Here is a 20,557-nt window from a genome sequence, read left to right as displayed (position 1 = left end):
TGGTGCTTCTCGGGGTTTTGTTTGACATGCCTCTCCTTCAGCAGATTTTGAGAGCGTGCTGAGTGCCAGGCACTCTGCTAGAATTAACTCCCCCCTCTGCTTCCCTCAGCACCATGTCTTCCACTTGTAATGGAGAGTAGCTGTCTTATCCGAGGTCAGACCTCTGGCTGCCTTCACTGCTGGGCCGAGTCCCGGGAAGCTGCTGGGACAGCTGAGAGCTTTGCTCCTGAGAGACAGACAGTTCTGAGTCTTTGCACTCAGCCTCAGGACTCCGCCAAAGCATTGCGTGTACCTTACAGCAGATGGGAAAGGAAAAGAGGCCACAGTGATGGTCAACAGGCAGGGAGGAGACAGGGGCTGCTCAGTGTAGGGCACATAGCTTTAAAACCCAGTTGCTTCTGAGCTCAGGTATAAATGTCCAGGCTGATGACCCGGAGATGTCCGAGAAGGAAGGGAATGTGGACGCTGCAGCAGAAAGGTTCCTGTTTTCTGGAAAATCCGTATGGATTTTATCCGTATAGATATCTGTTGGATAGTATTATCCAACAACTTCATCCCCAGCCACACAGTATGAATTAGACCTGGGGGTTTTACACACTGGCTGATGTGTTGCTTCTAGCTTTTTCATGGATTGCTTCGTGCGTTCTGCCTCTCCGGCTTCATGGCAAATGTCATGAGGCCAGAGGCTGTATTGTCTAGTTTCCCCATCGTACTTAGTCATAAATGCTTCATAAACGCTTGTCATCTGCACGAGTGAGAAAGCCTCTGGGGGAGCAGGCAGAAGGGTGATTAGGAGGATGGGGTGAGGGGGCCTGGCCTCCAAGTACCTCCTCTGACAAGCCCGAGAGGCTCATTGCTGGTCTGAGGGTCAGGGGGGATCCTGGAACGATGGCCTCCAGGCAGTAAGGAGGCTGAGAGAGAGGCTGTGGCTCCAAGACCCAGGGTTGTGTGTTTATCAGGATTCTTTTGGTTACAAGGACAGAAACCCAATGTAGACAAGCTCAGCACAAAAGGGGAATGTGGCTGCAAACGAGCCCGAATGATTCACAGGCTGGAAGAAGAGCCACAGGAACTCAGGGTCTGGGACTGGGTATTTAGCGCATGAAGACTTGTTTCCTCCCCCTCACATTGCTCAGCTGTACTTGTCTCTGTCCCCATTCTTATCTGTAGCAGGAAGGTCTTTCCCTTATGGTAGGAAACACGGCCACTGGCAGCCACAGTTTCGCTGTCTCAACACACAGAGAAAATCACATGTTCCGGGGAGACCTCTGATCAGTCCTATTGGAGTTGTGTGCCCGGTCACCACGCCAGGGGCATGGACGCTGTTACTGGCCAGCGGTGAGCTTTGTGCCCCTCACGTAGCCAGATCACAGTGCAGGAAAGTCATAAATGAGAAGAAGAAGGGATGGGAAGTTTGCTGGGCAGACAAAAACAAAGGCCGGAGACTGAGGGCAGTTCAGTGAGGTTGAGGATTCTGTTACCATCTCCATGTCTTCCGTGGAGAGCCCAGTGCCAACCAGACCGTATGGCGACGGGGCCCAGATTATGTCTCCGTTGCTCGCCACTATGCCCTCGGAGCCTGGCACCATGCCTGGGACCTGTGAAATTCTCAATACATACCTGTTGAATGGATGGATGGATGGATAGATGTGCTCAATGCATAGTTTCCTGCCTGGTTTCATTCATTTATTTATTCACTCACTGAGCAAGTACACAAGGAGCCATGACCTGGCACCCAGCACTGTGCGAGGCGTGGTGTGGTTGCAAACAAAATGCAGAAGGTCGTCTTTGTCCTTGAGGGATGTACCACAACCCTAGTGAGGGACATTTCTGCTTCCTGTGCTGACACCTGATGCTCCCCAGGGCATGGTGAGTGAGGCTAAGACTGGAGGGGCCCTTCCCCAGATGGGGGCACCAGGCCTCTGCACCCTGAGCTCCCTCTGCTGCCTCATTCGGGCTGGCTGAGCACAGGGCTGCAAAGAACAGTCTGTGTTCAAAACACCTTTATGCCCTTCCCTCTCCCCCTTAGCATTTCCAGCTCTGCCAAGGCTGGGCTTCACCTCTTCCTGAATTGGGTCCTGGAGAAAGAGCCTCCTTTCTGCCAGGGCCCAGGCACAACTCCCTAGACTTTGAAAGGTGGAAAATGCTCTTTCAAGTCCCCCCCCCCCCACCGGGGTCCCAGCTTGGAGAAGTCCCCGAGATCCACCTCTAAGAAACCCCCTCAGCTTCCCCTTTTCTTTGTAGCTCTCCTGCCTGCCACCCCTCTGCTCCCAAATTCCTGTTCTTTTCTCATTTGCTGCCAAGGCAGTTCTTTGACTTGCATTCTTCTCGTTGCCTCCTCCAGACCCTCAGTGACTTCAGAGAGTCTCCCACCCCAGAGGCGCAGCTCCTTCCTACGCCCCCAGACACCTGGCTTTTAAGGGCTTGTTTGCCTCGTGTCCTGTGTGTCCAAACCCACTGTTCTTCTCTAACTAGTGCTGTGTGTTTCCGCGCGGCCCCAGCGTCGCTTGGGACGTGCACACACACAGCAGGCGCGCCAGGAAGGTATGTGGATTTGTACCTAGAACCCTAATCGTCATAGGAAGGGGGGGACTTGCAGGTGCGGTTCATGTGACAGAGGAGGAAACAGACCTTGAAAGGTACTGCGATTGGGCATCCTAAACTCTTCTCTCTGGGTCTCAGTTTCCTCATCTGTCAAATGAGGGGAAGGTGGCCTGACCCTGGGACTGCCTCCCCCCGACTGACACAGACCCCCCTCATTTGCCATTTATTACAACTGCACAGACTGGCCGGAACACTTCAGCCCACATGTGGGTTTTCTGGTTGGGGTGGAGCGGAGGGTTCTATCCCCCTGGGCTGCCCTGGGCTCCTGTGATGTTTGGGGCTCTATTGTCCTGTCCCATCTCTGAGAAACATTTACAAAAGCAGCACTGTTTTCTCCCTTTTCCGGTCGCAGGCCCTTTCCCTACCCCCTGCCAAGGGCCACTTTCTGTTACTACTGACTGTCCTCACTGGAGGGGACTTTTTGAGAATCAAACACCCAGTCCTTAGGGGAGCCTCAGGCAGGCCTGGATCAAGGCATGGGGCCAGTTGATGGTTTCAGAGGGTGTGGCTGGGGAAGGGAAGGGGCAGGCTGAGGGGAGGGTGCAGAGAGGCCCCCCACCCTGGTTTTGTTGGAGGGTAGAGCAACCAGTGTCCCTGCGCCATCAGCCTTCTTACCATGGTGTTGTGTTTTGTTTTTTTTTTTAATGTTTTATTTATTTCTGAGAGAGAGAGACAGCGTGAGCAGGGGAGGATCAGAGAGAGGGAGTCACAGAATCTGAAACAGGCTCCAGGCTCCGAGCTAGCTGTCAGCACAGAGCCCGACGCGGGGCTCGAACCCATGGACCGTGAGATCATGACCTGAGCCGAAGTTGGAGGCTTAACCAACTGAGCCACCCAGACGCCCGTTACCATGGTGTTTTGAGCACTCAGTGACAGTAGCTATGACAGCACTCTGTTTTAGGAAAATTACTTTGGCAGCTGGATCCAGGAAGAGAAAGATTGACTAGTTGTGATTGTTATCTAGGCAGGAGGTTCGTTCATTCATTCGTTCATTCATTCATGCATGTGTCCATCCAATATTTATTAAGTTATTTATTAAGTGTGTCAGGCAGAGTTGTAGGTGCTTTGGATGCAGTGGTGGCAAAAACTGAAAAAGTCCTTGGGAGCTTATGAACAAGAAGAGAGACACACAAAATAGACAGAAGCATGTCAGATAATGAGTTTTGCTTCTGGAAATGTCAGTGTAGTTGGTACCAGTCTAGCTCTCTGGTCAGGGATACTTAGAGACAAAGGATATAATATAAAACACAGTGGTTTGAGAGCAATTTAAAACAGGCAGATCCTGGGGAGAAAACAATCCCCAAAAGAAAAGAAGCAATGAAGTGAGAGGCTTATTTAAGCAGCGTGTCTGTCTCGTCTCTTTCTCCCACTGAGAGCACTGCCCTGTTTGAGGACCTCAGAGAGCAAGTGGCAGTTTTACTGTTTGGGGCTACCAGAAGCTCCTAAACTGTGCATGGGCAGCACAAGGCATTAGGGAACCCACCAAGAAATAGCAGCTGAGAGCCAGAGGTTTCAGATGCTGCCTGGTGCTGGGGGGACAGAATTTGGAATTCAAGTTCCACGAAGTTAGAGGGGCTTGGTAATTAGGTTTTCCTTTGAAACTCCAGAAGGGTCTCACCTTGTGATTAAACCCAAGGCTAACAGCCACACCCTAAGACTACGAGAAACCAAAACAACCCCACCCTGACAAAGCCTAAAGCCAAGCCTCTACAGGATCAAGATGATCCACCAGTAATTTAACTGCCTGCCAGAACAAAACTCAACATTCTTTTTAGGAAGATTAAAAAAAAAAAAAAAATCCAGACTCTCTATAACATGTCATCCACAACATTCTGTATACAGTAAGAAAGAAAAAGATCCAGGCTCTTTATAACCTTATCCACAATGTCCAGTATGTAACAAAAATTACTAGACATGCAGTCAGCTGGAAGAAGTGACCCATAATCAAGAGAAAAAATAATCATTAGACAAAGGCTCACAGAGAACCCAGATGTTGACAAAAAATCAGATAATAATAAATATTGTGAAGAGAACTACAGTCGAGCAATATGATAGAGAATAACTGAGTGGCTACTTTAGGTCAGAGGGGACTCTTTAAAGATATGACCTTTTTGAGAAGTGAAATATCAGGCAGAGGAAATCATGTAAAGACGTTGAGGCAAGAAAGTACGAAGCCTGGGGTGCCTGGCTGGCTCAGTCAGTGGAGCAGCAACTCTTGATCTCAGGGTCATGAGTTGGAGCCCCACGTTGGGTGTAGAGAGTACCTAGAAAAAATAAAACCTTTAGGGGCGTCTGGGTGGCTCAGTCAGTTAAGTGTCTGACTTCGACTCAGGTCATCTCACAGCTCGTGAGTTCAAGCCCCACATCAGGCTCTGTGCTGACAGCTCAGAGCCTGGAGCCTGTTCAAGAAAGGGCAAGGAGAGCAATGTGATTTGAGCAAGGAAGAATAGTGTGATCGAAGATCAAACTGGTAGGCAGGACCAGATCATGTAGGATCTTGTGGCTCATGGTAAGAAATTTGAATTTTATTTGAAGAATGTTGAATTCATTGCCTTTGTAGGACTTTAAGCAGGAGGGAAACTTAACTCGCGTATATTATTTTATATCTTACTACTGAGTGAGGGTGTTTGACATAGTTACAAGCCAATTGCATTTCATTTTTTCTAGCTGTGTATATGTATCCTTCTCTACTATGTTGTTGATATTTTCCTCATAATTCATCCTATTTTTTGTAGAAACTCTTTTTATATTAGGGAATAAGCTATTTGCCACCAGTTAGTTATGTATATATTTGTCATTGAAATTCTGGCTTTGTTTATTTTATTTTATTTTATTATTTTTTTTTTGCCATGGAAAAGATTATTAGGTCATTGAATACATCATTGTTTACTTTATGACCTTCAGCCCTCCAATATTATTTTTTAAAAAATTTGGAACTTACTTACATCTTTTTTTTTTTTTTAATGTTTTATTTATTTCTAGGAGAGAGAGAGAGAGACAGCGTGAGCAGGGGAGGGTCAGAGAGAGAGGGAGTCACAGACTCTGAAATAGGCTCCAGGCTCTGAGCTGGCAGTCAGCACAGAGCCCGACGCGGGTCCCGAACCCACGAACCGCGAGATCATGACCTAAGCAAAAGTCGGACGCTTAACCGACTAAGCCACCCAGGCGCCCCATTGAACTTACTTACATCTTTAAAAAATCGTTCCAGCTGGCCATGAGAATGACTTATAGAGGGATGGGATAAGACCATGGTGGAACAGAAGGAGCTTGGGGTTTGGACTCAGGAGACTGGGACCACATTTCAGCTCCTTTCTCACCAGCCTCGTGATCGGTCAAATCATTTCACTACCCTTAGTCAGTTTCTTTACCTGTAACATGGAATCATAACAATAATAAATGGCAACAACAGTAATTTACATTGCTCTTACTCTGGGCCAGACCCCGCTCCAAACACTGTACAGGTATTCTCGCATTTAACCTTTACAATAGTCTGATGAGGAAACTGAGTCAGAGAGAGGCAATGCGACTTGCCCAAGTTGCACATTAAGTGGCAGAGCTGGGATTTGAACCCTAGCAGTCAGATTCATGCTTTTAAGACCTGGAAATTATCCTGAGGGGCTAGTGGCTCATGTATGCAAACGTTCTTGGTGACAGGGATGTGCTGTGTGTGTGTTGTGTGCACGTAGGTGGTGAAACGTGGATGTCAGGCCTGGGCTTGCTTCCTGGCTGTGTGACACCTTGAGCAGGTTGCCTTTTGATGCTAAACTAATCATGATCCTCCTTCTTTTTTATTCCTGTCTCCCTCCCTGCATCCCTCCCTTCCTTCTCCCCTTCCTTCCTTCCTTCCTCCCTCCCTCCCTCCCTCCCTCTCTCTACTTTCCCTCTCAGCTTTACTGAAATACAGTTCACATCTCAAAGAACTCATCCACTTAAAATATACAATTAATTGGGTTTTACTCTAGTCACAGAATTTGGCAGCTATCATGACAATCTAATTTTAGAACATTTTCATCATCCCACTAGACCTCCCTCCCATTCCCATAACCCCCAGCCCAGCCCCAGCCCCAGGCAGCCACTATCTACTTCCCATACCTTTAAGTCTCCATTTCTTAATCTGTGAAGTCAGTGTGCTTGGGGGCAGGTTTGGTTTCACTGCCTTCCCCAGTGTCTGCACAGTGAGGTGATGGGCGAATCGATGCGGGACTGGGGGAAGCCCTCTACAGAGCTAAATGCTGCTTAAAAAATAAGCTGTGCAATGGTTCTGGGAGGAGTGAATGGTTGGATATGGATATGGAGGTGTTGGGAAGATTCTAGAAGTCAGGAAAGGAAGGAGTCAGTGAAGCTGAGGGGCGAAGGGGAAGAACAAGACCAGTTACCCCAGGCCAGAGAGACACTTTGGTGGGAAAACCACACTCTGTCACGGAGACCGGGATAAAGTTGCGACGTGCCGAGTGATGTCAGCGTGTCCGCTGCTCCTCTCAAGATCTTGGGAAAAGTAATCAGTTCCCAACTTGCCAGGTGGAGTCAGGCTTGCTTTTTGGAGGTGGGCGGAGGGCTGAGTCCTGCCTCTAGGCTGAGCATGGGGCTAGAGCAGAGGCTCGCCATGCAGCCTCGGCCTCATCTGGGCACAGGGGGACAGCATCGCCCCTCGCCCCCACCCGAAAGGGTTGGTAATGAGGACCGAGGGAAGACACACAACCCGGTGCCAGGCTCAGGGGCAGTGTCTGAAGGTGGACTGGCCATCGAGAGCCAGCCTGGAGAGCCCCTGGGGTGGCATCATGCCCTGCCTTCCCTTCCAGAATCCAATGTCTTCCTCATCTTCAGCCATGGACTGCAGGGCTGCCTGGAGGCCCAGGGTGGGCAAGTCCGAGTCTCCCCAGCCTGCAACACCAGCCTTCCCGCCCAGCGCTGGAAGTGGGTCTCCCGAAACCGGCTCTTCAACCTGGGCGCCATGCAGTGCTTGGGCACCGGCTGGCCGGGCACCAACACCACAGCCTCCCTGGGCATGTACGAATGTGACCGGGAGGCCCTGAATCTCCGCTGGCACTGTCGCACCCTGGGTGACCAGCTGTCCTTGCTCCTGGGGGGTCGCACTGGCAACACCTCCAAGGCTGGCGGCCCCGAGCGCGGTGACCAGACCCGCAGTGGCCAGTGGCGCATCTACGGCAGCGATGAGGATCTGTGCGCCCGACCCTACTATGGTGAGGGCCGCTTGCAGGGCAGGGGTGGAAGGGCAGTGTCAGGAGGGCTGGAGGACAGTGACAGGTGCAGGAGCGACAAGGCGCTAAGCCTCTGCACGCCTTTGGCAGCTGTATCTTTAATTGTGATGGGAAGCACTTGGGAATAATTAAGAATATTAACCTCAAAGCGTTCATTTTCAAGGACTTAGAAGTTAATACATGCTTGTGAAGCCCTCAAACGGTATGAAAGTGTATCACGTAAATTTAAATGCCCTTCTCCCAGGCCCACTCTTGTGGGCATACCCTAGAAGAGGGTCTGGCTCCCCATTCTGCAGGGGTGACCGGGGACCAGAGTCACCCGGTGAGGGGCCTTTTGTGGTGGACAGCTCTGTCCAGGGGGGTCCTTTTCCTGTAAGACATCCTGAGTTCTGAGATGAGACTTGTGAGGAGGGGCAGCTAGAGTTTGGAGAGGCATTAGGGACCCTGGGGGGACCCCTTCCCAGCACTGTGGGATGAGCAGGAGGACCTCTCCCGCCCAGGGAGGGCTCCTGGGCTGACCTGATGGCAGAGGGGGCCTCAGCCTTAAGCACTGCTTTGGCCTTAGCGTTGCTGCCCCATCCCTGGCTCCCTGGGGCAGGGGATTCTCCCTGAGTGGGGGAGGGAGGCGGGCAGCCTCTGGGGTCCACGCGCCAAGACACCGGCTCACCAGCTCCGTTCTGCAGAGGTCTACACCATCCAGGGGAACTCGCACGGGAAGCCATGCACCATCCCCTTCAAGTACGACAACCAGTGGTTCCACAGCTGCACCAGCACGGGCCGCGAGGATGGGCACCTGTGGTGCGCCACCACCCAGGACTACGGCAAAGACGAGCGCTGGGGCTTCTGCCCTATCAAGAGTGAGAGCAGGGTGGGGAGGGTGGGCCAGGGTGGCTCCTGGAGGGAGGCCGACCACCAGGGGCCTCAGCGTGGGTGGAAGAACTCTCCAGACTGGGGTGATAAGGTGCCCCTCCTTGTAGCGCGGAGCGGTGTGTGTGGGGTCCGCACCCCTTGAGGGACTCCCGTGTGGGACCCGTGTCCCGCTGTCATGGTGGCAGGTAACGACTGTGAGACCTTCTGGGACAAGGACCAGCTGACCGACAGCTGCTACCAGTTTAACTTCCAGTCCACGCTGTCGTGGAGGGAGGCCTGGGCCAGCTGCGAGCAGCAGGGGGCGGACCTGCTGAGCATCACTGAGATCCACGAGCAGACCTACATCAACGGTGAGGGGACAGGGCCGTCCCGGGGGGTACCTGGGCCTGGCAGCGGGGGACAGGGCAGGGTGGCAGCAGCCTGATACCTGCTGCCTGCCTTTGGAGGCCCCTGGGCCGTACCTGCTGGTGGGGCAGGGGTGCCCTTGGTGGGGGCACACAGTGAGTGGGCTGAGGGTGGGCCAGTCCCCTTCTGACCATCTCTGTCTTGCTGTCAGGGCTCCTCACTGGCTACAGCTCCACGCTGTGGATTGGCCTTAATGACCTGGACACCAGTGGAGGCTGGCAGTGGTCGGACAACTCACCCTTGAAGTACCTCAACTGGGAGAGCGGTGAGGCGTGGGGTTCGGGCGCAGGGCGGCCTGGGGACCGCACAGGCATTTGGCCTCCTGTTGATGCCTCCCCTGGAACCCTTCTCCAGGCTGGGTGGGGGAAGGGCGGTGGGGCAGCTTCCGTCCCCTGCTGGATCGGGCCCCACCCCCATCTCTGCTCCTGCCGTGGCCTTGTGTGAACCAGAACCCGATGCCCTTTCCTCAGGGCGCAGGGCTTGGGGCACAGGCTGGATTTCAGGCCCTGCCGGTTCCTTCGGCTGCACCCAAGGCACCAGCAGCCCGGCCAGGGAGGCCTCGGGGGACGGTCACCAGTGCTGGGAAGAGGGTTTGGGACCACTTGGTGGGGGGTGGGGGGGCGCGAGGTGAGAGGCAGCGAGGGGCCCAAGGGAGCAAGCAGGAGGCGGTGAGAAGGGCCCAGGGGCCCGGGTGTGAGTATCTCTCTCCCGGGCTGCTGGTGCCCTGCCCTCCCCGCAGATCAGCCGGACAACCCGAGTGAGGAGAACTGCGGGGTGATCCGCACCGAGTCCTCGGGCGGCTGGCAGAACCGAGACTGCAGCATCGCGCTGCCCTACGTGTGCAAGAAGAAGCCTAACGCCACTGCCGAGCGCCCACCCCCCGGTGAGCGGAGGTCTGGCTCGGGGCTGGGAGGGGCCGGTTGGGCCGGACTCCAAGCCTCTCTGTGCTGATGGGCAAACCCGAATGTGGTTAAATGCTGGTAATCCCCACTGTCCTTGTAGCAGTCACACTCAGCTGGAGGTGACAGACATCTCAACACTCCATCAGGATACCCTGAGTTATGTACCGCTATAAAAATATGTGTGATAGATGTTAGAGAAGACGTGCCTAGAGAAGAAACCGCTTAAGCTCCTGGGAGTTAAGGAGGGTTTCATGGAAGCCACTTTTGATTTGGGTCTTTCAAGTTGACTGTGAAGAGGTGTGAGGGAAGGGCGTTCCTGGCAGAGGGAATGGCATGTGCAAAGCTGTAGGGGCATGGAAGTATACAGCAGCTTTAAGTTTGGTGAGTATCGCAGTCTGGTTGGAGTGTAGACTGTATGTAGCTGTGATGTTTGGACCAGCCTCATGGCATCATCACCTGGGGGCTGTTACAAACCCAGAGTCTCATTACCCCCACCTGGCCTGCATTTCACAGGATCGTCAGGCAAGGTGTGTGCAGGTGCAGCCGAGGCACGCTGGCTTAGAGGGCATGCTGAAGAGAACAGCTCAGAAAGGCAGGTTGCAGCCAGTCCCTGAAGGGTCTTGGCTGCTGGGTCAAGTCTGGGTGGGATCAGGTAGGCTGTGGGGAGCCTCTGCGGGGTTTTTAATCCAGGGAGTGCCTTGCTCACATTTGTGATTCACAGAGATAGCTGTAGGGGCCTATGGAGGAGGTTGGGGTATTGGGCACAGCATTGCTCTAGGGACTGTGCCCCTCCCTGCTGTGTGGCTTTAGGCAGACAGCTCCATCTCTGAGCACAGATTAGGAATAAGCTCCTACCCCTTGCAGGGTTGTAAGGCTGGAGACCGGGCCTCGCCCAAAGGAGCGGGTCTGTGGGTGGCAGAGGATGTTTGTCCGTGTAGGTTGTCAGGGCTATGACGGGAGTCCTGTAGCCGTGGGGGTGGTGAAGAGGGAATTTTGTTACAAGGAAAAATACATCACAACCAGGAAAAAATGGATAGACTCACAGAAAATAAAGAGCTTAGAGACCAAGATTTCTGCTTCTGTTGCCAAAGATGGATTCAGGGCTATCAGCTGGCCACTGCTTTCTGTCCTTCTCCCCTAATGGGTCAGGAACAAAGGCCTAAAACATTGGCACCCCACTTGTAGGGCACCTCACCTCCAGCTGGAGGGGCTCTGGGGCAGGCTCCAGTTCTAGGTCTTCTCAGACCTAGAAGGAAGGAGGGCCCCACTGTGGGCAGGCCTGACCTATCTGTGGCCCCCTTTGGGCCTAGCCGCTCACCAAGTCCGCTGTCCCCTGGATCTCCCCAGGGTGGCCCCATTGGGGGAGGTCTCCTCTGAGGCCTCATGGACCTGCAGATGTGCCTGTGGCCTCGAAGTGCCTCTTTCATCCCACCCTGCATGAGGCATCTTTTCTGAGCAGTTTCTCGAATGCCTTCGGCCTTCTGGGTCTCATCACGCATGTCATTCCAAAGGCGGGCGCCATTGTGTTCCTAAAGCATCCATATTTCCCAAGTTTCCTTCCTCCCAACAGCCCAGAGAAGGCCTCCTGGGGTCTGAACTTGGGTTCTGTCTGTGGCGGCAGCCTTGGGTCTTAGCCAGGAGGCCCAGGAGATGATTGACAAGTCAGAGCTGAGAAGCGAGTCAGCTCAGGCCTCTGAGAAACAGTATGCTGGACCCTGGAGCGTCTCACAGAATGGAGTGGATCCCAGAATCCCAGTCTGGGGTGATGCTTCGAGTGGGCACATGCTTTCCTGCCTGGCGGGGCAGAATCCTGCCCGAGCCTGACATTGTGGGTGGTTTAGTAAAGTCTTGTTTTCTCTTGCCAAGGCCTAGTGAGGGCTTGTTTGCTTCAGCTGCTCTGGGACCCCGATCCCTAGAGAGTGACCCTGAAATGCATGGAAGTGGGGGTGAGGAAGAGCCGGTTACTGGTTAGTTTCTCAGCCCTGAGTGGAGCTGAGGGTGGCGGAAGGAGCAAGTGACTTCCTGGGCCTCTGGCCTGGTGGCCTCACTTCCCCATCCCTACATCCTGGACTGCCGAGGTCAGCACCGAATCCACACTCCATACATGCTATGAGATAGTGACGGTGTTCTCGTTTTTTTAAGCAAGGTGGACATAAGCTAAGTTTGAATCGTATAATAGGAAATCCCATTGAAAAATGTTTTTAAAGTTTGTTTATTTTTGAGAGACAGAGAAAAATAGCATGCGTGGGGGAGGGGCAGAGAGAGAGGGAGACACAGAATCTGAAGCAGGCTCCAGGCTCTGAGTTGTCAGCACACAGCCCGACGTGGGGCTTGAACCCACGAACTGTGAGATCAAGACCTGAGCCAAAGTCAGTCACTCAACCGACGGCGCCACCCAGGCACCCCAGGAAATCCCGTTTACAGAGGAGGAAACTGAGGCTCCCAGGGCTGGTCTGAGCCAAGTCCCCTCACGCATCTCTTCCTGAAAGCCCTAGCTGGAGGGGCTGTCCTGTCTTGGGTGAAGTCTGCCACCACCTCCTGGGGTTCCAGCCGTCCTAGAGGGCTTTGTCTTTTCAGAATCGGTCAGCATTCAGACCTGTTCTGGCGGCCAGGGTGGATCAGAGGCAGGTGTGGGGAGGAGGTGACTTCAGGGCCCTGCCCGTGTTGACACACTGGGGGTCAAGGTCTCTCCCCCGCCCCCCCCCGCCCCCTCCCCGGGCTAGGTGGCTTGGTCCCTGAATGGCACCTCGTGGGTCTCTGCAGACGTGTGGGCCAACGTGAAGGTGGAGTGCGAGCCTAGCTGGCAGCCTTTCCAGGGCCACTGCTACCGCCTGCAGGCTGAGAAGCGAAGTTGGCAGGAGTCCAAGAAAGCGTGTCTGCGGGGCGGGGGCGACCTGCTCAGCATCCACAGCATGGCCGAGCTTGAGTTCATCACCAAGCAGATCAAGCAAGGTGAGTGGCTGCTCGTCCACGCACCTGGGGCGAGGGCCGCGCCTTCCCAGTGCCCGTCCTGTCCTGCCCAAGAGGCGACGGGACTGTCTGTCTGCTGCTGCTGGCTGAGGCTGACCTCTCTGTCTTCTCTCCCGTCGGCCCTGCTGTATCCCAGAGGTGGAGGAGCTGTGGATTGGCCTCAATGATTTGAAGCTGCAGATGAATTTTGAGTGGTCTGATGGGAGCCTTGTGAGCTTCACCCACTGGCACCCCTTTGAGCCCAACAACTTCCGGGACAGCCTGGAAGACTGTGTCACCATCTGGGGGCCGGTGAGAAGCCCCTCTCCCCACCCTCCTGGTGCTACTGTCCGCTTCTGCCTTGATACCCCCACCCCCATGGCCTCTCGGAAGCCCCCACTTCCCCACCAGCCCTTTCCCTTCCGTGTGCAGAGATTGCAAGGATTTGAATCCTCCCCACCCCCAACTAGCTGGGTCACTTTGGGCAAGTTACTTAACCTCTCTGTGCCTTGGTTTCCTCATCTGTCAAAGGAACACTAACAGTGGAAACCTCAGGGGGTCATTGAGAGGATTAAAGGAGTTAATTCTCGTGAAGCCTTAGGAAGTTGCCTGGCATGATCTTGGTCTACCAGCTGCTCTTCCCTAACGGCAGGTGGCATCAGAAGCCACGTTTTGTGGACAGGCTCCATTGGCACGGCTGCTCTGTAGCCAGCCCTACCCAGCCCAGGGTCCTGTCTCCTCAAAATATTATGGGGTGATGACTGTTTGCCGTGGTTTGGGCTCAGATGCAGTGTGGGTAAATGAAGGAATTGATGTAGGGCTTCAAGCAAAGAGAAGAGACCCTTAAAAAAGTGACCAAATCACAGGGACAGAGTACAGACTCCAGGGACAGATAGGACATTCTGCTGTGAGATACTGCAAAGCAGTGCCAGGACTAGAGACAGAGCCATCTGGCATAAGGGATGCTATTTAAAAATATACAAACAGTTGTTTGTTGAGTGTCTGCCACGTGCCAGGCATTCTCCTGGGGACTGGGACGCAGACACCTCTGCCCTCTGTTGGAGCTAAAGGCACACAAAGTGCTGGCTGGGAGACTGGGGACACGGGACAATCTGGAACACAGAGAGGACAAGCCTCTTGCTCAGAATCACACAACAAGTTGGAGGCGGGAGCGGGTCTAAAAATCAGGTTCACCGAAGGGTTTGGGGGCGGGTGGGGGGTTGGCGGCTGAGACTCTCCCTCATCCTGTGTCCTTAGGAAGGTCGTTGGAATGATAGTCCCTGTAACCAGTCCCTGCCGTCCATCTGCAAGAAGGCAGGCCAGCTGAGCCAGGGGGCAGCCGAGGAGGACCATGGCTGCCGGAAGGTGAGGGAGCTGCCCTTGTGTGGGGCCGACCAGAGGGGGGACTCCTGGGGGAGGGAGGGGACAGCCCCCCCCCCCCCGCATCCTCCCATCCTTCGCACATCCCTTCCTCCTGCTTTCCCTATGGCTCTGTTCCAGAAGGAGTGACATTGGATAATGCAGGGTGGGGGTAGGGTGGGGGCTGTTGGGAGGAAGCAGAGCTCCCCACCCCCACTCTTTTTGGGAAAGCCGCTTCTCAGAGGCAGCAGAGAACAGGAGGTGGGTGTGGACAGGCCCCCAGGCCCTCACCGGAGTGAGGCTGCACGCCCCCGCCCCCAGCTCTGTCTCTGCCGGCAGGACTGCCCGTGTTAGGGGGGCAGTGCATGTGTGACTGAGCGGCCCATGTCCTCCCGGACTCCCCACAACCTGGGCCTCAGCCAAGCAGGGGTGTACGTGGTGTGGATGAATGTGGGGAGGTTACTCAAAAAAGGCCCTTTAAGGTGTTTTGGCCCCTGGTGGCTCCATCTGCTGAGGCCACGTTCCTGCCAGCCCCTTGCTGCCGGTCTGGCTCCTCGCCCCGTTTTCCTTTCGATTAAGCCCGCTTACCACACCCCCACCTCACATGAACCCCAAGTTCTCCCCCAGGGGAGGGGCCCGAAACAACAACAGGCATGACCTGCAGTGGGGAGGAGAGAGAGCAGACGGGCCCCGCTGAAGCATATGGGGGAACGGCACGGGCAGAGACTAGCCCAGGGCTCTGTCCTGGCTTGGGTGAGGTGGGGGCAGGGAGAGAAGAGGCGTGACTAAGGGCCCCGGCACCAGGGCTGCCTGAGATGTCCGTGCAGTGTTGAGCAGCCCCGGTTCACACCCTGGGAGAGCCGGGGTCTTAGCATAGCCTTCCCCCCGCCCCACCAGCTTCTCTTTTGCTCTGGCTCCTGCCCAAGGGGCTGTAACTTTCTCCCAACCTTGAACCCACCCCAAGGCTTCCCATCTCAAGAGCTCCTGGAGATGAAGGCCTTGGGAGGCATCTTGTGTCGTCTTGGGATGGAGCAGGGCTGCCCTGGGGACAGGAGCAGCCTTTGTGGTGTGAGTTCAAGTGTGAGCTCCACCTTGTACTGTCTGTGTACAAAGTCCAGTCACTTCATTTCTCTGAGCCTCAGCTGCTGTTGTGAAAGGCGGGAGCAGAGAGCTCAGGGTGGCCCAAGGGGGGCGGGAGGTCTGTTGGGTGAAGACTCGGCTGGTCTCGTGGGGGTTGGGTGGTAGAGGACCAGCCCCTGAGGAGCTGTGTTCTCTTCCAAAGCTTCGCTGCTCCTCGCTGAGGGTCCGCGCCCCAGGCTAGCTGCCTCCTCCGCTCACTGAACCTTTTCCAGGACCCGAGGATTACCCAGCCCTTCCGCATGCTGGCATCTCTCCCAGCTTTTCAGTTCTGATTTCGCAGCCAACTGGCAATTTTCCCACCGTGACTCTTTGTTTAAATGCCCGAGACAGGAGTCCAGCGGGCCGCCCATCGTTCCTCACCAGCCCACAGGCGGGTCACTGGCTACCTCCAGAGTGGCCGCCCTTGGGCCGTGCTTCTACCTCTGGTCTGGCCATTGTGGCTACTGGTAGGGAGTGGGGATGTGAAGTGATAAGGTGCAGAACACAGCACAGGAAGAGCCGTCTCTGGTGTCAGACCAGTCTCCTCTGTCCTGTGCCCAGGCCTGTGGCACATTCAGTGATGCCACGGATGGCATCCCCCACCCCAAGATTTATGGCTGAGGGAGGAGAGTCCTTCTCACAGACGTCCCTCTTCTACCCGCTCTCTCGAGCCAGGGTTGGACGTGGCACAGCCCATCCTGCTACTGGCTGGGAGAGGACCAAGTAAGCTACAGTGAGGCCCGGCGCCTGTGCACCAACCACGGCTCTCAGCTGGTCACCATCACCAACAGGTACAGACCGGGGCGTGTGCCCAGACCAGCCCTCGACGCCTGTCTTGATGCCTAATGTGGGCCCTGCACCAAACAGGTGGCATTGTAACATTAAGCACAGAGGGACCTGAGTCCTTGAAGCCTCAGATGGCTTTAGGACCTTTTTCTATTATTGTCACAAGAATGGTTCCCGTTTATTAAGCGACCCCAGTGTAGGGCAGGGCAGGGGCAGCAACAGGTGTAGATGTGGGCTGGATGCCCAAGAGAGGCCTTGGCTGTGTCTGATTTTCTTTCTTCTCAGCAAGGCACGGAGGTGCAGGCAGTAAGCAGGGAGCTTGGTTGCTGTATGTCAGCCGTAGGGTCCCCATGGGTCCCTCAGGTTACTGGTTGGGGGGTGGGCAGGGCATCGGGCCTGTGGTCCAGGGAGTGGTCGGGGTGAAGGCAAGCTCCCTGCCTGACCAGCTTCTCTGCTACAGGTTTGAGCAGGCCTTTGTCAGCAGCCTCATCTACAACTGGGAGGGAGAGTACTTTTGGACGGCCCTGCAGGACCTCAACAGCACCGGCTCCTTCCGCTGGCTCAGCGGGGATGAGGTCATGTATACCCACTGGAACCGGGACCAGCCTGGTGAGCCCCTCCTGCACTGCACTTGGCCAGCCCCTTCTCTGACTTTCCTTGGTGAAGCCAGGAGGCCGTAGGCACCTGCCCCGCTGGGACCGAGTCCCAGGGCTTCCCAGCAAACTGATCGTCGGTACAGCATGGAGCAGTGGTGAGGGACACAGGCTCTGGGGCCAAATCGCCTGGTGCGTCTTTGAGCTTCAATTTCTCCTCTGTCAAATGAGGATAATGGTACTTTCCTCATAAGGTTGGTGTGAGGCTGAGACGGATTAATAGATGTGAAGTGCTTCATTATTAGATGGGACACGAGCACAGGAGCTCACTATTAGGATTATTGCCATTTCACATTCGGTATCGTTTGTAGCCTTTTCAATTCCCCGACGAGACAGATGGTCAGACAGCCTCAGAGTAGTTAAGTGACTTGCCTAAGATCTCACACAGGAGTAAACACAGAGCCGGGACTCTGCCTCCATTCCCTTCTGGGTCCCTGCTGACGGCCGAGCTGGTCACCCAGTGTGCGGGGCGAGACTGGGGTGGTGCCCTGTGGGGAGGACTGGGCCATGAGTCCTCAGCAGACGGGTCTCTTGCTCCCTCCTCCAGGGTACAGCCGTGGGGGCTGCGTGGCCCTGGCCACGGGCAGTGCCATGGGGCTGTGGGAGGTGAAGAATTGCACCGCGTTCCGGGCCCGCTACATCTGCCGGCAGAGCCTGGGCACGCCAGTGACGCCCGAGCTGCCTGGGCCAGACCCCACGCCCAGCCTCACCGGCTCCTGTCCCCAGGGCTGGGGGTCAGACCCCAAACTCCGGCACTGCTATAAGGTAGGCAGCCTGCCGGCATGGGAGGAGGGAGAGAAACTGGAGTGAAGGAGCCGCACGCCTGGGGCGAGGGCAGCCCCAGCAGGGCCCAGGCCCCATCCAGGCAACTGGGCCCCGGGGACACTGTTTCTCCACAGCCACCTGCAGGCAGAGGTAATTTCCGATGACAATCTTGTCAGTGGAATGTCAGGTGTGGCACATAGTAGGTGCTTGATAAACATGTGAGGGATTGGAAAAAACAAACAAACATGGAGATAATCCATTTCAGATGTTCCCAAATGTTGGGGCTGGGCTATCTACATTTCATCATTATCTGGGCAGCTTGATAAAAATAAATGCCTGGGGCTGCCACTATGGAGAGTGGGGTTCACCAGGTTGGGACGGGGCCTGGTGCTCTAAACTTTAAATCCCTGCTGGGTTTGGGAGCCACTGATGTAGTCCAAGGTCTTTTATTACATGAGGAAGCTGAGTCCATGGAAGGGAGGGGACTGGCCCACAGTGCACTGTGGCTGGTTCAGGGGTCTGGGCAGGGGGTATTCTCTAGGGGCTGGCTGTGCCGGCTCCCCTCCCGGAGGCTCATTCTCTGATGCGCAGGCTTGTCTTAGCTAGCCTGCACCCCCATCCAGTGAGGCCCCAGCCCCCCTCCCACTGCTGTCATTGGAGGGCGGGCGGACCAGTGGGGACAGCTTGGACACCTGGACTTTGTTCCTATAGGTGTTCAGCTCAGAGCGGCTGCAGGACAAGAAGAGCTGGGTGCAGGCCCAGAGGGCCTGCCAAGATTTGGGAGCCCAGCTGCTGAGCCTGGCCAGCTATGAGGAGGAGCACTTTGTGGCCAACATGCTCAACAAGATCTTCGGGTACTGAGCCTGGGGCGGTGGTCTGCATGCACCTGTGTGGGCTCTTGGCTCTGCTGGGCAGGGGGCAGGGTAGGGCGCCCCCAGTGAGGCCTGTCCAAGGGCTGGGAATGACCTGTGTATCCGCAGCTAATGCCAGGACCATCCTGTCCTCCGTCAGGTAGTCCTCTTCTCCCTGGGATTGGAGACTGTTGCTCTCCAGTGTCAGGGAGCCAGCAGTGGCCCCTTCAGACTCCCACACCTTTACAAAAGTAACTATCCTCCCCATCCCTCTGCAAGCCAATCCAAGTAGAGCATCCCCCACCGCCCAACCATCCCGTATGGACCCACTGTCCTCAATAAACCGGGTTTCCTGAGAGAGAGGAGGACAGGAGCTACCAAAGTGAGCATCTGCTCATGGGGGTCCCTCCAGGACCCTGTGTCTGTCCTGTGGACCCCCCAGCATCCTATGACACAGAGCACCTATAATCCCTTAGCACGGGGAAAAGTCCAAATGGACCCAGGCTTCCTAAGATGTTAATTCCAGGGCCATGCCTTTTCAGCAAACATCAAGATTACATTATGTGACTAGTCATTACAGCTCTCGTTGATGGCTTCTCACCACATCTCAGGCACTGCACTAAACAGTTCATCACATTCAGTCTTTTCTTCAACCCTACGAAGTAGACATTATCACTGACCCTTGTGGGCTGATAGAGAAGTTGGGCCTGCTGTCACAGAGCTGCTCCCTGGGTGACCCTGGCCTGGAATCTACTTTTACCTGATTCCAGAGCCCCAGGTCTATGCTACATCCCCATTGATTTACTAAAGCCCTTAAGTGAAAGCCTCTGGAGCCTTGCTGGAAGGGCAAACCCCACCCGATGGGAGCCAGGCCACTTTCCCCCAGTGAGTTGGCCGCCTCGTCCAGCGGGCTCAGTTCTTCGAGGGTGAAGCCCAGAGGGAGAGGCCCCAGGCCCTTGGGATTGCTCCTCTCATCTCTTCTGTCCCCACCCCTGTATTGTGCTGAAGTGAATCAGAGCCCGAGATCCATGAGCAGAACTGGTTCTGGATCGGTCTGAACCGTCGAGATCCCGGAGCGGGGCAGAGCTGGCGCTGGAGCGACGGCTTGGGGGTGAGCCGGCCTGGAGGGGACAGGTCAGGCGGTGGGCGGGCCTAGGTGGGCAGGGCTCGATTAGAGACGTGGTCTTTCTGGGGCGGGACTGGACTTGGAGGTGGGCGAGGTTTAGCTGAGTTCGGGCATTTGGCCGACCCTGCAGGTAAAAGAAAGGGGGGTGGGGTGTCCAGCCCGGGTTAAGGGTTCCCAGCTCAGGCCGGGCCTGTGGTTCGTCTGTCCTGGGGACGCTGAGGCCTGCGCCCCGTGCCTGACCACCCTCTCGCACTCCCACCTCCAGTTCTCTTACCACAATTTTGACCGGAGCCGGCATGACGATGATGACATCCGGGGCTGTGCAGTGCTTGACCTGGCCTCCCTGCAGTGGGTGGCCATGCAGTGCGAGACGCAGCTGGACTGGATCTGCAAGATCCCTCGAGGTTGGGTGGGATGGCGCTGGGAAACGGGGGACGGGGCAAAGGGCGGCGGGGCCGGGAATCCAGGGGAGGGTCTTCTTTCCCTGCAGCGTCTCTATCCCTATTGTCTCTCTAGGCACAGACGTGCGGGAGCCCGACGTCAGCCCACAAGGTGAGGCGCCTTGCCCCCCACCCTGGGCTGTGTGGAGAAGGTGAGGGACGTCACCCACCCAGCAGGGCCTGGCTGAGGTGGAACGAAAGGAGTTAGGGATCGGAGCCCAGGGAAGGGGAATCAGGACGCCTGGAGCCCTGTCGACCTCCGTCTCTGAGCAGGGGCAAGCTTGGGCCTGGAGTGATTCCTGCCCCAGGTCCTAGCGGCTCGAAAGCCACCTGCTGCCTGCCCTTGGACGGGCCTTGCCCGCCGGGCCAGCAGGCAAGCCCCCCCCCCCCCCCCCCCCCCCCCCCCCCCCCCCCCGCTCCTCGAATGCTCACACTGCCCCCGCAGGCCGGCGGGAGTGGCTGCGTTTCCAGGAGGCCGAGTACAAGTTCTTCGAGCACCACTCCACGTG

The 20,557-nt window shown here is 55.7% G+C and overlaps 1 protein-coding gene across 1 annotated transcript in view; it reads left to right on the top strand.

Moving 5' to 3' along the window:
* The window catches only part of LOC120244242 (C-type mannose receptor 2), a gene marked incomplete at its 3' end in the record, with an annotated part of 43,170 nt that extends 22,618 nt beyond the window's left edge, over nt 1-20,552 (top strand). The window contains exons 2-17 of the mRNA XM_039250635.1: nt 7,404-7,805; nt 8,507-8,680; nt 8,879-9,043; nt 9,250-9,363; nt 9,838-9,981; nt 12,764-12,952; nt 13,107-13,261; nt 14,207-14,314; nt 16,103-16,218; nt 16,674-16,822; nt 17,414-17,631; nt 18,343-18,485; nt 19,491-19,593; nt 19,874-20,012; nt 20,125-20,160; nt 20,494-20,552. Coding sequence (XP_039106566.1) covers nt 7,404-7,805; nt 8,507-8,680; nt 8,879-9,043; nt 9,250-9,363; nt 9,838-9,981; nt 12,764-12,952; nt 13,107-13,261; nt 14,207-14,314; nt 16,103-16,218; nt 16,674-16,822; nt 17,414-17,631; nt 18,343-18,485; nt 19,491-19,593; nt 19,874-20,012; nt 20,125-20,160; nt 20,494-20,552 — 2,414 coding nt within the window. The remainder of the gene's footprint in view (nt 1-7,403; nt 7,806-8,506; nt 8,681-8,878; nt 9,044-9,249; nt 9,364-9,837; nt 9,982-12,763; nt 12,953-13,106; nt 13,262-14,206; nt 14,315-16,102; nt 16,219-16,673; nt 16,823-17,413; nt 17,632-18,342; nt 18,486-19,490; nt 19,594-19,873; nt 20,013-20,124; nt 20,161-20,493) is intronic.
* Between the last annotated feature and the right edge of the window lie 5 nt (nt 20,553-20,557).

The sequence above is a fragment of the Hyaena hyaena genome, unplaced genomic scaffold (assembly GCF_003009895.1).
Source record: "Hyaena hyaena isolate Hyena2069 unplaced genomic scaffold, ASM300989v1 scaffold_378, whole genome shotgun sequence".
Lineage (NCBI taxonomy): Eukaryota > Metazoa > Chordata > Mammalia > Carnivora > Hyaenidae > Hyaena > Hyaena hyaena.
The sequence above is the reverse complement of the archived record's forward strand: the minus strand, read 5'-3'. Positions and strand labels throughout refer to the sequence as shown.